Raw genomic sequence first — 16,454 nt, 5'->3', positions numbered from 1 at the left:
TGGGATGGAGAACGAAGCGATGAAGTTTGGAGGAGAAGGGATTAGGGATGGGATGTGGAAGATCTGCAACAAGGTATGGAAAGGGGAAGGTTGGCCGGAAGACATGCCCATTTTTTCCATAGTCTCTATATTTCTAAATTTCACCGGGGAAGTGATGCCCGGGGAGGACATGACCATTCTTGCCATAGTCTCTATATTTCTAAATTTCACTAGGGAAGTGAAGCCCGGGAAGACATAGCGATTTTGGTCATAGTCTCTAGATTTCAATATTACACTTTGGAAGTGATGTTTTGGGAGGACATGCCCATTTTTGTCACAGTCTCTATATTACCAAATTTCACTGGAGATGTGATGCCCGGGGAGGACATGCCCATTTTTGCCATAGTCTCTCTAATTCTAAATTTTTACTGGGGAAGTGATGCCCGGGGAGAACATTTGCATTTGTGCAAGTCTCTATATTTCCAAATTTCACTGGGGAAGAGATGCCCCGGGAGGACCTGCCCATTTTTGTTATAGTCTTCAGATTACAAATTTCACTGGGGAAGTAATGCTCGGGGAAGACATGTCCATTTTTGCCATAGTCTCCATATTTCTAAATTTCACTGGGGAACTCATGCCCGGGGAAGAGATGCCCATTTTTCCCATAGTCTCTATATTTCTAAATTATTACTGGGGAAGTGATGCCCGGGGAGAACGTTCCTATTTTTGCCACAGTCTCTATATTTCCAAATTTCACTGGGGAAGTGATGTCCGGGGAGGGCATGCCCATTTTTGTTATAGTCTCCAGATTTCAACATTTCACTGGGGAAGTGATGCCCGGGGAAGACATGCCCATTTTTGCCATAGTCTCTAGATTTCAATATTTTACTGAGGAAGAGATGCTGAGGAAGGACATGCACTTTTTTACCACAGTCCCTATATTTCCAAATTTCACTGGGGAAGTGATGCCTTTGGAAGACATGCCCATTTTTGCCATAGTCTTTAGATTTCAATATTGCACTGGGGAAGTGATGCCCGGGGAGAACATGCCAATTTCTGCCATAGTCTCTATATCTCTAAATGTTTACTGGGGAAGTGATGTCCGGGGAGAACATTGCCATTTTTGCCACATTCTGTATATTTCCAAATTTCACTGGGAAGTGGTGCCCGGGGAAGACATGCCCATTTATGCCATACTTTCTCAGGTGAAGTGATGCCCGGGGAAGACATGCCAAATAGAACCTCTGTTTCGGGTACGTTTTAATTGGCTGGGGAAGTGATGCCCGGATTAGCCTCATACTTAGGGGAAGCGATGCCCGTGTAGGCCTCGATCTTAGTGAAAGTCATGCCCGTGGAAGCCACTTTCTTGATGGAAGTGATGCCTCAGGAGGCCATTTATTTGAAAAAATACACGGGGGAGGACTTGCTATATGTGGGCTTGTCACACTCTCAGGAGAGGTGTATTTGCAGATTTACAATTGTATAAATTAAACTTTTTGAAAATCGTTTACATATAAAGTTATATGGCTTAAAATGTTCTTATTTAAAAGTATTATCAAAGGCCGTCTGGTGAAATTTAAAAAACAACATGGCAGTTCCAATATAGCGCCTGAAATCATGAAAAATTGCGTTTAATGAGTATTATTGACATGTAACAAATATGAATAAAGTATTGTTTCACCTATAATCAGCTTTACTATATGTTTTTGGACTCGCTTAATCAGATCATAATGTTAGTTAAACCCTACCTGGTTACAATTCGTCCCTAACCTAAAAAATACTTAACATCGTCGAATTAACACTATGTTGCTACGAGTTATGTAGTAAAACTACTTTATTATTATGGCGTAGGGGGTCGCTGAAACCAATTCTAATACTCCTATAATTACAGCCATTGTTGGCTTTTGATCACGCAAACATTTGTATAGATATGATTTTTAACTTGTTACCAAAAATGAGTGTGCACTGTGAATGTTTTTTACTTGTAGAGCTTCAGCTAATTCCCTTTTACGTCTTCTTATGATCTTTCTTGCTGTAATAGTGAATCCTAAGATTTTGGAATTTTTTGTGTCCAGTTGAACAGTGCTGTTGAATTCAGCAATGCGTCATTTGGGTTAGCTTAAAGACTTGCACAAGTTGCTGCTCTTTTAAACAAAGCACAAACATCTATTATTTCTTCTTAATTACTGTAATACATTAAGACCGGATGAATGGTACCGCCATAAAAGAACTTATAGGACCATACAGCAGAAAGCTCAATACGCAAAGTATTTCCTTTTGTCAAGGTATATTGCATACAGATGCTTATAAAGGGTGTCCCACTACCTGTGGGAGAATGAGCAATGGTGGATAGACAACAAGGAAATAAGACAAAAATTCAAATACAAGAATGTTGTGCGGTCATTTGTTTAGAAAATACAGAGCAGCAAAGTTCTGTGTGGGTGTGACGCCGCGCGTAGAGTTAGTGCCGCTTTCGCTGGGACGCCGCCAACCTCCCTGACTCTAACCGGCACTCAGAATACGGGCGGCTTCACACCTACAAGGAACTTTTTTGCTTTGTAGTTTCTAAACAAATGACCGCACAACATTCTTGTATTTGAATTTTTGTCTTATTTCTTTGTTGTCAATTAACCATTGCCCGTTGTCCCACAGGTGGTGAGACACCCTGTATAGGCATCTATATGCAATATAACTTTACAAAAGGAAATACTTTGCGTATTGAGCTTTCTTGTATATGACCCTATAAGTTCTTTCATGGAGGAACCATTCATCCAGTCTTAATGTATTACAGAAATTACGAAGAAATAATATGCAGTAGTCACGTTCTGATATCAGACAGCACAACTCATAATAATGCAGCGATGTATTTTATGCAAGGAAGTTTGGTTCCTGAAATAAAACGGATGGTGCCAAATGTTAACAAAATGATTTATATAAGTGATAGTGCTACAGAGCACTACAAAAATAAATACCACATGTGCAGCCTTATAAACCATAAGAATAATTTCGGTACCGAAGCCGAATGCCACTGTTGTGGAACTGTTCACGGCAAGTGATCACTCGATGGGATTGAAGCTATGTTTAAAAGAGCAGCAACTTGTGCAAGTGTTTAAGCTAACCCAAATGACACACTGCAAGAAAGATCAAAAGACGACTTAAAAAGGGATTAGCTGAAGCTCTAAAGGTGAAAAACATTCACAGTGCACACTTATTTTTGGTAACAGGTTAAAAATCATATCTATACAAACGTTCGCGTGATAAAAAGCCAATAATGACTGTAAACCACTGCATGAGTCCACAAAAAAAACCAAACAAAATGTAATGCGAGAATTGTGTATTTATAGTAATGACAGTTTCAACTCTGTAAAATGCAGTGAGGTACAATATGATAGTCAAACGCAGGTTCTTAGAAATTCAGAGTGATTTAAGAGGTTAGGATCGACCCATTCTAAATAGCTGAAATTATAGAAGTATTAGAATTGGTTTCAGCGACCCCCTAAACCATAATGATAAGGTGGTTTTACTACATAACTCGTCGCAAAATATTGTTAATTCGACAATTTAAAAGTATTTTGGAGGTTACGCATGAATGGTAACCAGATAGAGTTTATGTAATGGGATTCGGTTTGAGCCACCCCGAAACCAGAATGTTAAGGTGGTTTGACTACATTAATTATAACAAAATAGTGTTAATTCGACTATTTGAAGCATTTTTTGAGCTTAGGGACGAGTAGTGACCACGATAGGGTTGAAATAACATTAGATTTGTATTTATAGACCACGAAAACATAATGTTAGGTTGGTTTGACTACATTACTTATCGCAAAATAGTGTTAATTCAACGATTTTACGTATTTTTTTAGGTTAAGGACGAATTGTGACCAGATAGGGTTTAACTAACATTAGAATTTGATTTAGCGAGTTTGAAAACATATAGTTGAGCTGATTTTAGGTAGAACAACACTTTATTCGTATTTGTTACATGTGAATAATACTCATTAAACGTAATTTTTCAGGATTTCAGGCGCCATATTGGAACTGCCATTTTTTTTTTTTTTAATTTCACTAGATAGCCTTTGATAATACTTTTAAATAAGAACATTTTAAGCCGGATCACTTTAAATGTAGACGATTTTAGAAAAGTTTAATATGTACAATTGTAAATCTTCAAATACACCTCTCTCAAGTAAATTAGATTACGTAGTTTTAAGGTCAGATTGAAAATACGAAGCTCCCTGTTCAAATTTAATTGGATGTTTGATGTTATGTTGCTTCTGATTGGGGCGGCCGTACGGGAGCAGATCAAAGAGCACAACCGATTATTTGTTCAAGTTGTATGAACGCTGGACGACCTGATGGAATACAAAAAACAAGCATCGGTAGCAAGCTGCTCTACGTCAGCAATATTGAGCATTAATATAAATATTTCAGATCGGATTATAACTTACTAAGGCAATACAGGGTACATCAAAATCGCAAATAATCCAAGCAGTCTCAAACGATCACAGCATATTTATATAAAATATCATGTCGCGACAGAAAAAGTATAGAAAAATGTAATAAAACTAAAATTCATTCCTACAGGTAGTCAACTGGCAGGCGCACTGACGAATCAACTGCTAGTAGTAAAATGCCTGGAGTTTAGAATAGGAATCGGCCTGGAATGACTGAACTGCTATATGATAAGTATATTTAATTTTTAGATTCTTAATGGTTTAGTTGGGTTTTCTTGGGTTTCCCCAATCCTATGACATGGATGTTTAACCATTTGTAGTGGCCCCAAAGATATAGAGAAAGCGCGAAGAAGGTCTGTCTTATATATAATAATATATACTACCTGTATCGCTAGTTTTCTATACCTGGGTATAGTAAATCTAGTCTGTGAGGTCTTTATAAAGGTGTGTTACTAGTATATACTATAGTGTTGGTGAAAATCGGTGTGCCTATGCAAACGCGACTAGGCTACCAAGTAGACCAGCTGAAAGGGATTAAAAATCAAAATTTAAAATTTGTAAAATTTTGAAATTATCTACGAGAAGGTTAGAAATTTAGAATCTACGGGTTTCGATTATTTCAGATATCTCACTTTTTCTTTTGGATGTTTAAAATTGGAGTGAATATAACGTATCTCGTAAAGGGAATGAAATACGCCAAAACCAGGTACGTGACGCCAGGTACGTGACGAATACATTAGGAACATCGTATTTCCGTCCTATCACTTCTCAGTGCGGCTTAGGCGCTAAAAATCAGCACAAACATCCATTGAAAAACGCACTGGCGGCCCAGAGCCGTTCGCCAGGGCGTTTTCAGTGCTTTTTCATCGGCAGGGTATCACGTAAGTTAACTTTTAAGAACTATTTTATGGTTTCAATCAAAATTGAATCGACATGGTGAGTGCCAGAATCTTATTATGAATATAAGAAATGATTCATATGCAGAAATGCTATCCTTTAGTGACGACGTTAATGGGGTCTTTATGATTCTTTCTTTCATTTTCTATTCGAAAATTTTGTTATTTAAAGTTTATTAAAATATTTAAATTAATTTTATTGTAGAGAAATATTAAAATTTTGTTTCGGTTATGTTATAAATATTGTGTGCATATAACAATAATAAATAGATATAAATATATAATATTTTATAATATTAATATCGGTCTAATAAACATTTGTATGAGTTGAAATGGCATTATTCATAATAGACAATAAAAATGTTATTTTTTAGCATTTCAAATTGCGCGCGAACAGCAACGAATCAGAGACAGAGCGCGACACATGCGTAGAAGAGTTCGGAGCACACGTTACCAGCACTGCGTTAGCTGACTATCTTGCTTACTGTGATCCGCTCGCTTTATGTGAACTATCGGAACGATTGTTCATTTTATTTCAAAAGATCAAACTAACAAAAAATAGACTTGATTCTATCCAGAAAATACTTAAAGCCTGATTCTTTATGAGGACTCACCCGAACTTGATTCAATATTGTATGGAGCAGTCAAAAGAAGTCTTTCTTTACACCCCTTTATTAAAAAAATCTAAAAACCATTTAAAAATTCTCGGCTTCGAAAGCGAGAATCCTAAACTTTATTTTGGTACGGAAATAAAAAAGTGTAGCACATAAAAAAATCTGCCCACTGCGCGGACATATTCTTACTGTGCACGGCTCGTTTCGCTCGCAACCTTACGCGCTCGATTTTTGTACTTTCCCAAATAAGTGCAGAGACTTTTTAAAATTAAAGGTGAAATCATCAACAACTGTAATTTGGTAATTGTGAATTCTCTTTTGTTAAAGCTCCTTCGGCTATAACGAATACATCGTCATTACGTATCTCATGCTGAGCACTCGATTTACTTCGAACTGCGTACTTTTCTACATATCAAATGTATTTTATATTGATTTCTGTACCTTGTTCCAGGAATGCTTATTCTGATATTGCAAAATCAAATACAAATTTTATTTTCATGAGCACTTTAATATTTGTTCTTTGTTTTGGATTAATTTTTATTATCAGATACCGTAAAAAATGTATCAGTTCAATAAATGTATATTATTACAACTTATCAGTTGTAGGAAGAATGACTGAAGATGTTTGGTAGAATGATGGAATCCGCGTAGCCGTTCACGAAAAAAATGCCTCTAAGAAAGTGGAACATTACTGGACTTAGCGATTTCGAAAGAATTAGACTAGAAAATTATTACAGAGATAGAAACAAAAGTAAAAATACTAATTAACCCTCTGATGGTGCCCTGGGTGTGCAGCCACCCAGATGTAGTATAAAAGTGAAAGTTGTGAAAAAGATATGAAGAGGGGAGTGGGGCAGGGGTCGCTAAATTAGGGGAAAAATAAGGCTTAATTGTCAGGCATTTAACCCTACTCAGTAGTCTGCATCTATTCGAGTTATAAGCATTTGAAGCGCGTTGTGAGTATATCTTCACAATCTTCAGATTTGAAAAATAAGTATACTTTTTTTTTATGACAAAAAACTGATAACACTACCTTATAATTGGAAGTATTCAGTTTGAGAATCACTATGATTTTTTAAATTTTATACAATTTTAAGTAAAATAGTCGAAGAAAACCCGATTTTTGCCATTTTTAATCATTTTCGATCATTTTTCTAAATTTGTTTTGTTTAAAATTTTACTATATTTTGCCTAATTGAAATATCAATACCAGACTTGTACAGCATTATTCCTGACATTCTAGAGATTTTACTTCACCCTTGCAAAGTTAAAAATATGAATTTTAAACAGTTTTTATCTCTGAAATAAGTTATCGGTGGCTATACACCCAGTGCGCCATGAATGGGACCCCAGAAAAGGTGCGCCATATGAGGGTTAAACAAAGCAAGGATAAAATCAAAGTGGAAGGAAAGTCCATTAATTTTTTTTGTATCTTGTCTCGTTTTTCCAAAAATTTAATTTTTATTTCATTCATTTTTTTTTTACTCAGCTTGGATCGCTTTCCACAAATTTACTTTTGAATTTTAATGTTATTCTTTACGATTCAAACAAAAACTACGCATAATGTTAAAAATGATTAATAAAAAATTCGCAGATGTTTTTTTTTTACCAAAATTTTTGTAAATTCATATTTTTTCATATCTTACATAGTTAGACAGAAAAAAGGCAATTTTCATTTTTCATCATTTTTTGCGTTTTTAAAACTAGGAACGTTGTTCAAAATGGAGTCAGGCACACACCATAGTAAAATCTGTTGTCTTTTTAGACTCAGGGAGTCAGTTTTCAGATAAAGCTAGTATCTTCCCGTTATAATGAGAATGTAAAAATGCTGCAACCATTCGGAAAAGCGCACAAAAACGGATATAGAAAACCTGCAGGTCAAAATTTGTTTATCTCATGCGAAAGCAATTTAATGCAGCCGAAAGAGCCAGCCAGCAGACCATTCAAAAAATTTCACCCCTCTCCCCTTTATTAAATATTTCACCAAATGACAAAATTTTGTCCCTATAATTTACAATCCAAAAGGACTCCATTTTGCCTAAGTTTGAGTTAAATTCAAGATAGCCCGATTTTTTGACTACGTACACTCGGGAATCATTGCCCCATAAACACGTTTAAAAACTAAAATGTACAAAAGTATAAAATATTTATTTCGCGTATACAGTCTTAAAAATGTCCTTTATACTAATATTCTATGTACTAGATGTTCCTAAAGTTATAATACAAAAGGAAATAACTTTATTCGTGGTACATGTTGTGTTATAAATAACACAGTCAAAACATTTATGCAAATTAGAAAATTATAATACACAATACAAATATAAATACTAAGTGCAACGTGGAAAAGGATCTCTGCTTATATATTATGGCAGTTTAAGGTCTGGTTTCGAGCATGAAAGAATTTCATTTGTAATAATGTGTTAAAGAATTCAGTCTTAAAACGATTTGTCTATATGAATTACAAAATATCAGTGATTTGACAATACAATGTTACAATTAAATTGAAGTACTCATTTTAACACCCCTTTCATATTAGAATATGTTCCTAATAATAGAGTCATTTCTGAAAAAACTGTTTTCGTTGAAAAAATCATTTTTACTAAGTTTGAATATTTCTTACTTTGGGTCAAGAAGTTACTTTCGAGATTTAATAATTATAATAATTATTAAAAACACGCCTAAAAATGCTCAAAAACCACGTGATTCCTACGAGTTATTATAAGGGAGTGACGCGTGACGTCAGAGGTTTTCCAAGTTCCATTCCGTTGTCCAGACGAATTAATATTTAAGTACGAGTAAGTACCCTCGGTACGTAGCAAGTCACTTTAGAGAATGCTTAGACTTTTTATTGACTCACACAGTCATAGTCATAAGTTTGGGAACGACGCGTATGAGCACGCGTGTTGTTCGAAATTCACACATCACGAAGGAATAGTAAAGAATAGTATCCCTGTTAGTGGGGAGTGGAACCATGAACGTCCAAGAATTCGTTAGCGTTTGTCATGAATAAATAACCAGGGCCAGTTCCGCGCACATGCGCATTGGTGGTTGCCATGACAATACCCGTTGGAATTTTTGGACTTATGTTTTGAACACAAAGAAGTGGGGAGTGGGTAAAACACTTCGTGGGAACTAGGTAAAACACGTGACAGCGCATGTGCGCGCAACTGGCCTTGCCTATTAATTCGTGGCAAACATTAACGAATTCTTGGACGTTCGTGGTTCCACCTCTCCATCCCAAATGCATACGGTGTTACCACTCCTTACTATTCCTACGTGTCGCGTATAATCTAGAGCACGTGGAATGGATGCGACGTTGCCATATCTGCAGTCAGCTGACGTCAGTCATCCATTTACGTTATAAATAATGTTTTTTTCTTTTCTCATAGGCTCTGAATGATACTTTTCGAAGCAGATATGGATTTCGGATAACATACTATATATGTCAGAATTATTTCAGAATTTTTCAATCTTCTTATATCACTCGTGGAAATAAATACCAATTTAATACCATTTTGAAACAACTTTCAAACCACATTTGGGTTTTTCTGGTATGTAGACCCTTCAGTATATACCAGCATTACATTAAGGCATTGAAACAGACAACTCCCCTTCTCTCTCTCTCTCTCTCTGTCTCTCTGAAACAACGATAGCTGTCTATATCATCAGACTGTGGTGTTCTGGGGACCAGAATATGACTGTTTGAGACCGGTTTCAGATCAATGTCTATACCTGCTTACTGTAGTAATTTTTCGGTCTCTGTTTTCACGAGATATACTACAAAAAGTACGTCTTCTCATAAGACCGAATGTTATTTTCAATCAATGATTTTTCTATCATGAAACTCTGAAAGGTTTCAAAATTTTAAACATATCAAAAAATGTTAACTATATCAAACGATTTTCACTTGTAATTATTTTACCGAGGGTACTCCCTTAACCCTATAATTATCATCAGAAACGATTTGTAACAAATGTCAATGCTCAAGCATGACTCAATATGTTACAGCGTCATCAGAAAAGCTACCAGAAATGAATGTGTTAATGTTAAATGACTTTTTTGCTGGAAGTGAGTATTTCAATACTGCCATAAATTTCTTTAATAAAATGCGAAAATACGTGAAATCGATCAGTAGAACCAAACATAACTTAAGACAATTTGAATATTTACCATCACTTTTTACACAACTTTAAATTGTTGTAACAAATACCAGCTATTTTAACAATTATTTATTCCCAACAAATGGAAAAAATAATCGTATTTTTTGATTGAAATGTTATTGTTTTACATTGTTTGGAGTAGTAAATTTGTCTAAAAAATTAATATATGTAATTATTTTTATGATTATTTATTGTTTATTTTCAAAATTTCTAAAAATTGGGTAGGAGATATCAACTTTCTTTTACAAATTAGTATCCTATACTACGGTTTTTAGAATAATTATATAATTTGATACACTTCTTTTAATTTTCAATACATTTATATTTGTTTAAACAATCTTTATTTGTTCAATCAGTTTTTTTATAGCTTATAAAATGAAATAAAATATAACACATACAATTATGTTATTGACTGTATAGTATATAGAAAGAATACATTTACTACTTTTTAATTGCTTAAATAAATATAATTTGTTAAACATCGGAAAAAATATATCAAAATGATGCAATTATTCAACAAGAAGTAGCATAGGATACCAATTTGAAAAAGTGGACATCTCTGGCTCATTGTTAGAAGTTTAAAAAAAACATTAATTAATTGTTTAAATAATTACATAATGTTTTTACAAAAATTAAGTACTCCAGACAATGACAAAATATTGCGTTTCAAGAAAAAAATACGATTATTTAAAAAATTTTGGGAAATAAATAATTGTTTAAATAATCAACATTTGTTCACATAGTTTAAAATTGTGTAAAAAGTGATAGTAAATATTCAAATTGTCCATTATTGAAAATTTAGATGAAAAAGACGAGGTAAATGGCTCAAAAGTTACAACAATACGTAAAAGTGTAGTTATTTGAGTTTTGGGTCATATTTGGGGTGTTGCGGATGGGGGGGGGGGGGGTTGGAAATGAAAGTTATTAGTATGGTTCTATTTCGTAGACTCTCCTCTTAAGTCCTTAAAAAAGTTGTCACGTTTCGATGAAACCTTGGAACATGAGTTCAATTTTTCTAAAATTCAAAATTTTTCCATGTTAATTTAATGGAAAAAAAATACAGATTTTTTTTCCCTGGAAATGTAAATTTTTGGGGAGCATCTTTCTTTCTATAGTGAAAAAAAAATTTTACGCATTTTTGGACCACTCTAAATGTATACAAAGTTCAGACCGGCTATCACAAAATTTGAATTTTCATTTTTTTAAGACGTATTTTAAAATGATATTTTAACTAATTATGTATATCTATCCAGGTACATGATTGATATTGCTTCATTAGTATTGTTGAGGCCAAAAAAGTCTAAAGATTATTCGCACAAAAGAATGTTTAACCCTCTGCATGGAATACCGATCTGTGAGACCGGTATTTATCCGTTCTGTAGACAGATAAATTGGAGATCTTCCTTGCAAAGGGTCAAAATAAACTTATTATCCCTCTTTTTTCCTTTTTATTATTCAAAATTATAATTTTTCGAATGAATAATTGTTCAAAAAAGTTAATTATTGTTAAAATATAGGTTTTAAAATAAATATTGTATGGTTTGAGGCTAGTCAACTAAAGTCTCTGTTTACAAAAAAATGCCCAAAAACGGTAATTATTATATTCAACCGCTAACTTGCATTAGGAAAATAATTATTGAAACTATTTTGCAAATAAATAAAAAATTTCTGACGTTAAAGTGATCTTCACAACAAAACATAACCGAAATGAGAGAGTATTACGTTGCACTATTTCCAACCACTTTTTTCTTCGTTAGCCTTCTGGGACACATATAAATAATTTCAAAGTTGTGTTGGCACCCAGGAACAAAATAACAGTGATAAGTATGATTTCCCTGTATTTTTGTATTAATTTCTGCGATTGTTAATGTTTTGCAGATGAGCATGTAAAACCTCTGACGTTACATTGTGACGCAATCATGGCGTGAGAATATTAAAATTTCAGTTTCTAAAATTTCGGAAATGACTCTATTGGTTATAAAAATGGTAGAAAATGAGTTATTATCAGTCTCTTGGAGTCTTTGCACATTTATTTAAAAAAATACTATCGCCTTGATCGTTAATAAATTAATCTGAGCCTTGATTACGAAATACAGTTTCACATTCTATGCATTTCAAATCAACACTAGTAAAACTAATTCGATCACTCGATAAGAATGCTTAAAATAACGTGCATGACGTTTATAGAAACACTTATGATGGCATACTTTTATTCTAAGATGTATAAAAATTATTCTATAATTTTACAAGGATTCAATATACAACGATCTACACAATAGATATACTTTTGCGTTGTTTCCTTCACTAAAAAAAAATAAAGAATATTAAGTAAATCTGATAGTGTTGATCGCCAGAGTTGCAATTCATTGTGAATCATTGTTAGAATTTTAAATTTTCTCTTTAAAGAAAAGAAAAAAAAACGAAGCCCGCTTGAAATACAAGTTTAATAATTTTACTATTACTCGAATACCACCCAGTTTTGCAATTGAAATAAAGAATGTTCTATGTTACTTGGTGATGATCAAGATTCATTGCAAAAATACGGATGCTTCAGAGACTGAGCTGCTGTTAAGCGATTCTGAGGCTTGAAAGAGAGCATGCTTTTTATCAGATCAGCGCAATGATTGTTTAGATTAGGTATTACGCTTCGCAGGGGCGTTGCAGTTCTTTGTGGAAATGCTGCCCAACTGAGCGATACATCCTCAGGCCACTCATGTCTTCGGGGCGTTCCAATTACTCTGTACAAATAAAAATATTACTATCAATCTTTGCTAAAAGATTCGGTCATAAATTAAGTTTTATTCATAATGTATTATAAATAACGCAACAATAGTAAATACGAAAATTTAGAATTAAATGAATAGGTTTAGCAATTCACAAATTAACTAACCGAAATATTCTATCCAGTTGATCTCCTTCGCTCGTACCAGGAAAGAGAGGACTTGATCTATTTAATTCGGCCAGAATACATCCAACTGACCAAATGTCAACTGGCGTTGCATAGGGACAGCCTAAGAGAACTTCCGGTGCTCGATACCAAAGCGTGACAACCTGAAAATATCAATTTTATCAAGTACTGTTACTACTAGCTTTATCAAACCATGATTTATGAGGGAAAAAAGTAAGTCCGAAACTTTTTATGTACATTTTTTGGCACTTTACTGTTTAAAAAAAAATTGTATTAAAAAAACTAAAGATTTTTGCATTAGATCTGCGAAAATCATTCAAAATTAATTAGCGATTTCAGATATTTACGGTTTCAAAAAAAGTCGTTTCTCAAAATTCAAAATTCGACAGCTATCTGATTATTGAAAGTTTCAAGAAACCATTTTAACTATACACTTAACTCACCCAACACTAAATATTTACCAAGTTTTTTTAAATTTCTGGTATATGTCTATAATCTGTCTTTAATCTACTGGATTCGATTTCTGACTATACTATTCAGAATTGTCCAAAAGCCTTAATCCTGGATAGGTTTTAAATTTTTACATTTTCATTCATGAGACTAGAATAGAGTCGACGAAACTTTCGATCTCTAGTAAGATTGAACAACATTGAACCGACACTAAAACGGCATTCGTTTAAAGCTACTCAGATACCAGTTTTAAATTTTCAGACGCTTCATTTCCATCTGCGACTAGACTAGCCAGTATACTAATAGAATAACATTACAAATTTTTAATATTTTGAAATCACCGCTACGAAAGATATAAATTCAGTAACTATGGGTTACGACAATTACAGATATATAACTTTTTAAAAAAGTTTTAAATTGGAATGGATTTAATTTATCTCGTAAAGGAAATGATATAAGCCAAAACAGAAAAAACTTTTGAATTAATACTCGGAATAGTCGGAAATTTCTCAAACGGCTAGCGCGAGCTATCCTAAAAACCACTACTGACTTTGAAACGTGATTACTCCTTTAAAGAAGGAGCGAAAAACTTTTTTTTAATGAGTTCGAAAGCGTGTCAATTTCTGCGTTTAATGACTTTGTATAAAGATATTTTTCATGCCTTGAATATAATATACAACAAAAGCATTTTGTAGAGGAAATTTAAAAAAACATATACTCAAGAAAGTCAATTTCTGTAAAGTATGTAATTGCACAAAGGGAGCTGAAATGAGACAAGTATGCTTATAAACAATAGTGTAATCAGCTCATTTGATACAGTTATACAACAAATAAAAAAAGGGCGAAAAAAAGACAGCCAAACCACCTTACTCTCTGTTCCTTATTCGTTGTCTTTTTATACTACCAGGGATCAACATGTTTGGAACCAGTTTATGCTTTCTCATCAGAGCAATTTTTAATAGGAAACTAATAGAAAAATATTTCTCTCATATGCTAATAATAATTATAAATGTAGATATGAATTCTGAATTACTTTTTAAGATAATACTATCATTCTTCCATATACATATGTGTTGATCTTAATCAATTCTGAAATCTTGTATATTTTTTTTATCGTTTAAATAAAAATCCCCAGAAATTCCGAGTTATTACCCTTTTTTTATAAAAATTGTATAGAACTTTCAACTGCTTTATTATCTTTAAAAGATCTGTTTTTAAATTAATTTTATTATTTCTCAAGAATAAGCTAAAAGAAACTTCAATCCCAATCTATGATGAAAAACTTATACTTTTGTTGTCCTTGAATCCAGTGATATCGAATCTTCGCATTGTACAACTGTGCACATTGCGTGTAGACATTAAATTAAGGTAGTCAACTCTACACATTTAATTGACCGCATGAGAGTATGCACATGAAGTCGACACATTCATCTCACCACATGAAAGTTTTCACATTTGAGTGTACAAATTCAAGTTAACACCCTTCAGTCACCACGTGAAAAGTGTACACATTAATTAGTAAATCGAAAAAGCCTAAACATTAATTATAATGGTGTTAAAATTATTAGTTATGCGCGTTAAACAAAAAGAAAAAATAATGCTTATCAGTAAATTTTTATTATGATTTATCAGTTTGCATGTAGATTGTCTGCCCAAAAATGACCTGTTTATTTTCCTCAGAATGCAACACGGCGATACTGTTTTCTGCAGCCAAAGATTGATCAGGAATAGTATCTATAAATAAGAGTGTTACGAAGCGTCCTGGTGCGTGATTAAATTTTTGTATTTAACCTATTTAAAATTAGAATCAAATCACCAGGAAGATATGCGCAACGTAAGCATGATCAAAACATAAGCCAGCATGAACATTCTTCCACCCATGCCAGTAAGCTCGTGCAAGATAGATAGACATAACAATCAGAGAGAAAGAAAGAGAGAAAACGACAATACGCATCATTGCAAAGAGAATACTCATATAGGCACCGTTTGATGCTTGTACCTATGCACCACTACACCTAACGATTCTGATTTCCTGACTAATTTTAATATTTATTTGTTTTTGAAATTTAAATGTTTAGTAGACACGTAGGAGATGCGGAAAATCTTAGATCAAACCCCCTTTTTTATTTTTTAATTCATTAATTCGATTTATCAATAACTATTTACACAGGTTATATACAAGTTCTGATGAAACGTTTATTAACATTTTCACATCCTTAATTAGATCGTTAAAAAAAAACTTCAAAATCACTGGTGGGTCGTACTAAACGTTTTCTAAGAGTTACTATTGCTTGCTTTACTCCAGAAATCGAAATCGACATGTTGTGTAGGGCTATCAGTCGTTCCAACATCTTATAAGGCATTGATTTATCTCAGAAAAAATTAGCATGTAACTATCCAGATGGAATAGACCTAATTTGTAATGTTTCTAGTTAAACATAAATCAAGAGTTAACAGAAACTCATGTTCTAATTCAGCCTCAGAGAAATCGAAATTAGATTGGAAATATCAAAAATTAAATTTAAATCCTAATTGATATTTAAGCTAAAACCAAGAACTAACAGCAGCTCGTGTTTTTATTTAACTCACAAAAAAGAATTAGACTTTAGTTTTTGAAAAGAGAAAAAAATCAAAGCTCAAGTTTAAATTTAATTTTTGATATTTCCAATCTAATTTTGATTTCCTTGAGGTTGAATTAAAACATGAGCTTCTGTTAACTCTTGGTTTATGTTTAACTAGAAACATTACAAATTAGTCCTATTCCATCTGGATAGTTACACGCTTAATTTGTCTGAGATAAATCACGGCCTGGGCTGTTTTTAGCTTTTTCTTTGCTTTTTGTCTGGTTTTATTAGGTTTAGAACGTCCATAGTTCTTTTCAAAATTTGACATGTTCAATTGTGGGTCCGGATGCAATAAGGGCACATAAAATTTTTTCGTGCGAAAACGAAGTCCCCTGGAGGCTTTAGAAAAAATTTTCGAATTTTAATTTT

General features: G+C 33.3%; 1 protein-coding gene across 7 annotated transcripts in view; it reads right to left on the bottom strand.

Moving 5' to 3' along the window:
* Positions 1 to 11,022: 11,022 nt before the first annotated feature.
* LOC117174733 (cyclin-dependent kinase 4-like) overlaps positions 11,023 to 16,454 on the bottom strand; it is a 549,135-nt gene continuing 543,703 nt past the window's right edge. For all 7 annotated transcript variants that reach the window (XM_033364060.1, XM_033364059.1, XM_033364063.1 and 4 more), the window contains 2 exons: positions 12,994 to 13,154; positions 11,023 to 12,841 (listed from right to left, as the gene is read on the bottom strand). In XM_033364060.1, the coding sequence (XP_033219951.1) occupies positions 12,625 to 12,841; positions 12,994 to 13,154 (378 nt within the window). In that variant the 3' untranslated portion in view covers positions 11,023 to 12,624. The remainder of the gene's footprint in view (positions 12,842 to 12,993; positions 13,155 to 16,454) is intronic.

The sequence above is a fragment of the Belonocnema kinseyi genome, chromosome 6, assembly GCF_010883055.1.
Source record: "Belonocnema kinseyi isolate 2016_QV_RU_SX_M_011 chromosome 6, B_treatae_v1, whole genome shotgun sequence".
Classification (NCBI taxonomy): Eukaryota; Metazoa; Arthropoda; class Insecta; order Hymenoptera; family Cynipidae; genus Belonocnema; species Belonocnema kinseyi.
The sequence above is the reverse complement of the archived record's forward strand: the minus strand, read 5'-3'. Positions and strand labels throughout refer to the sequence as shown.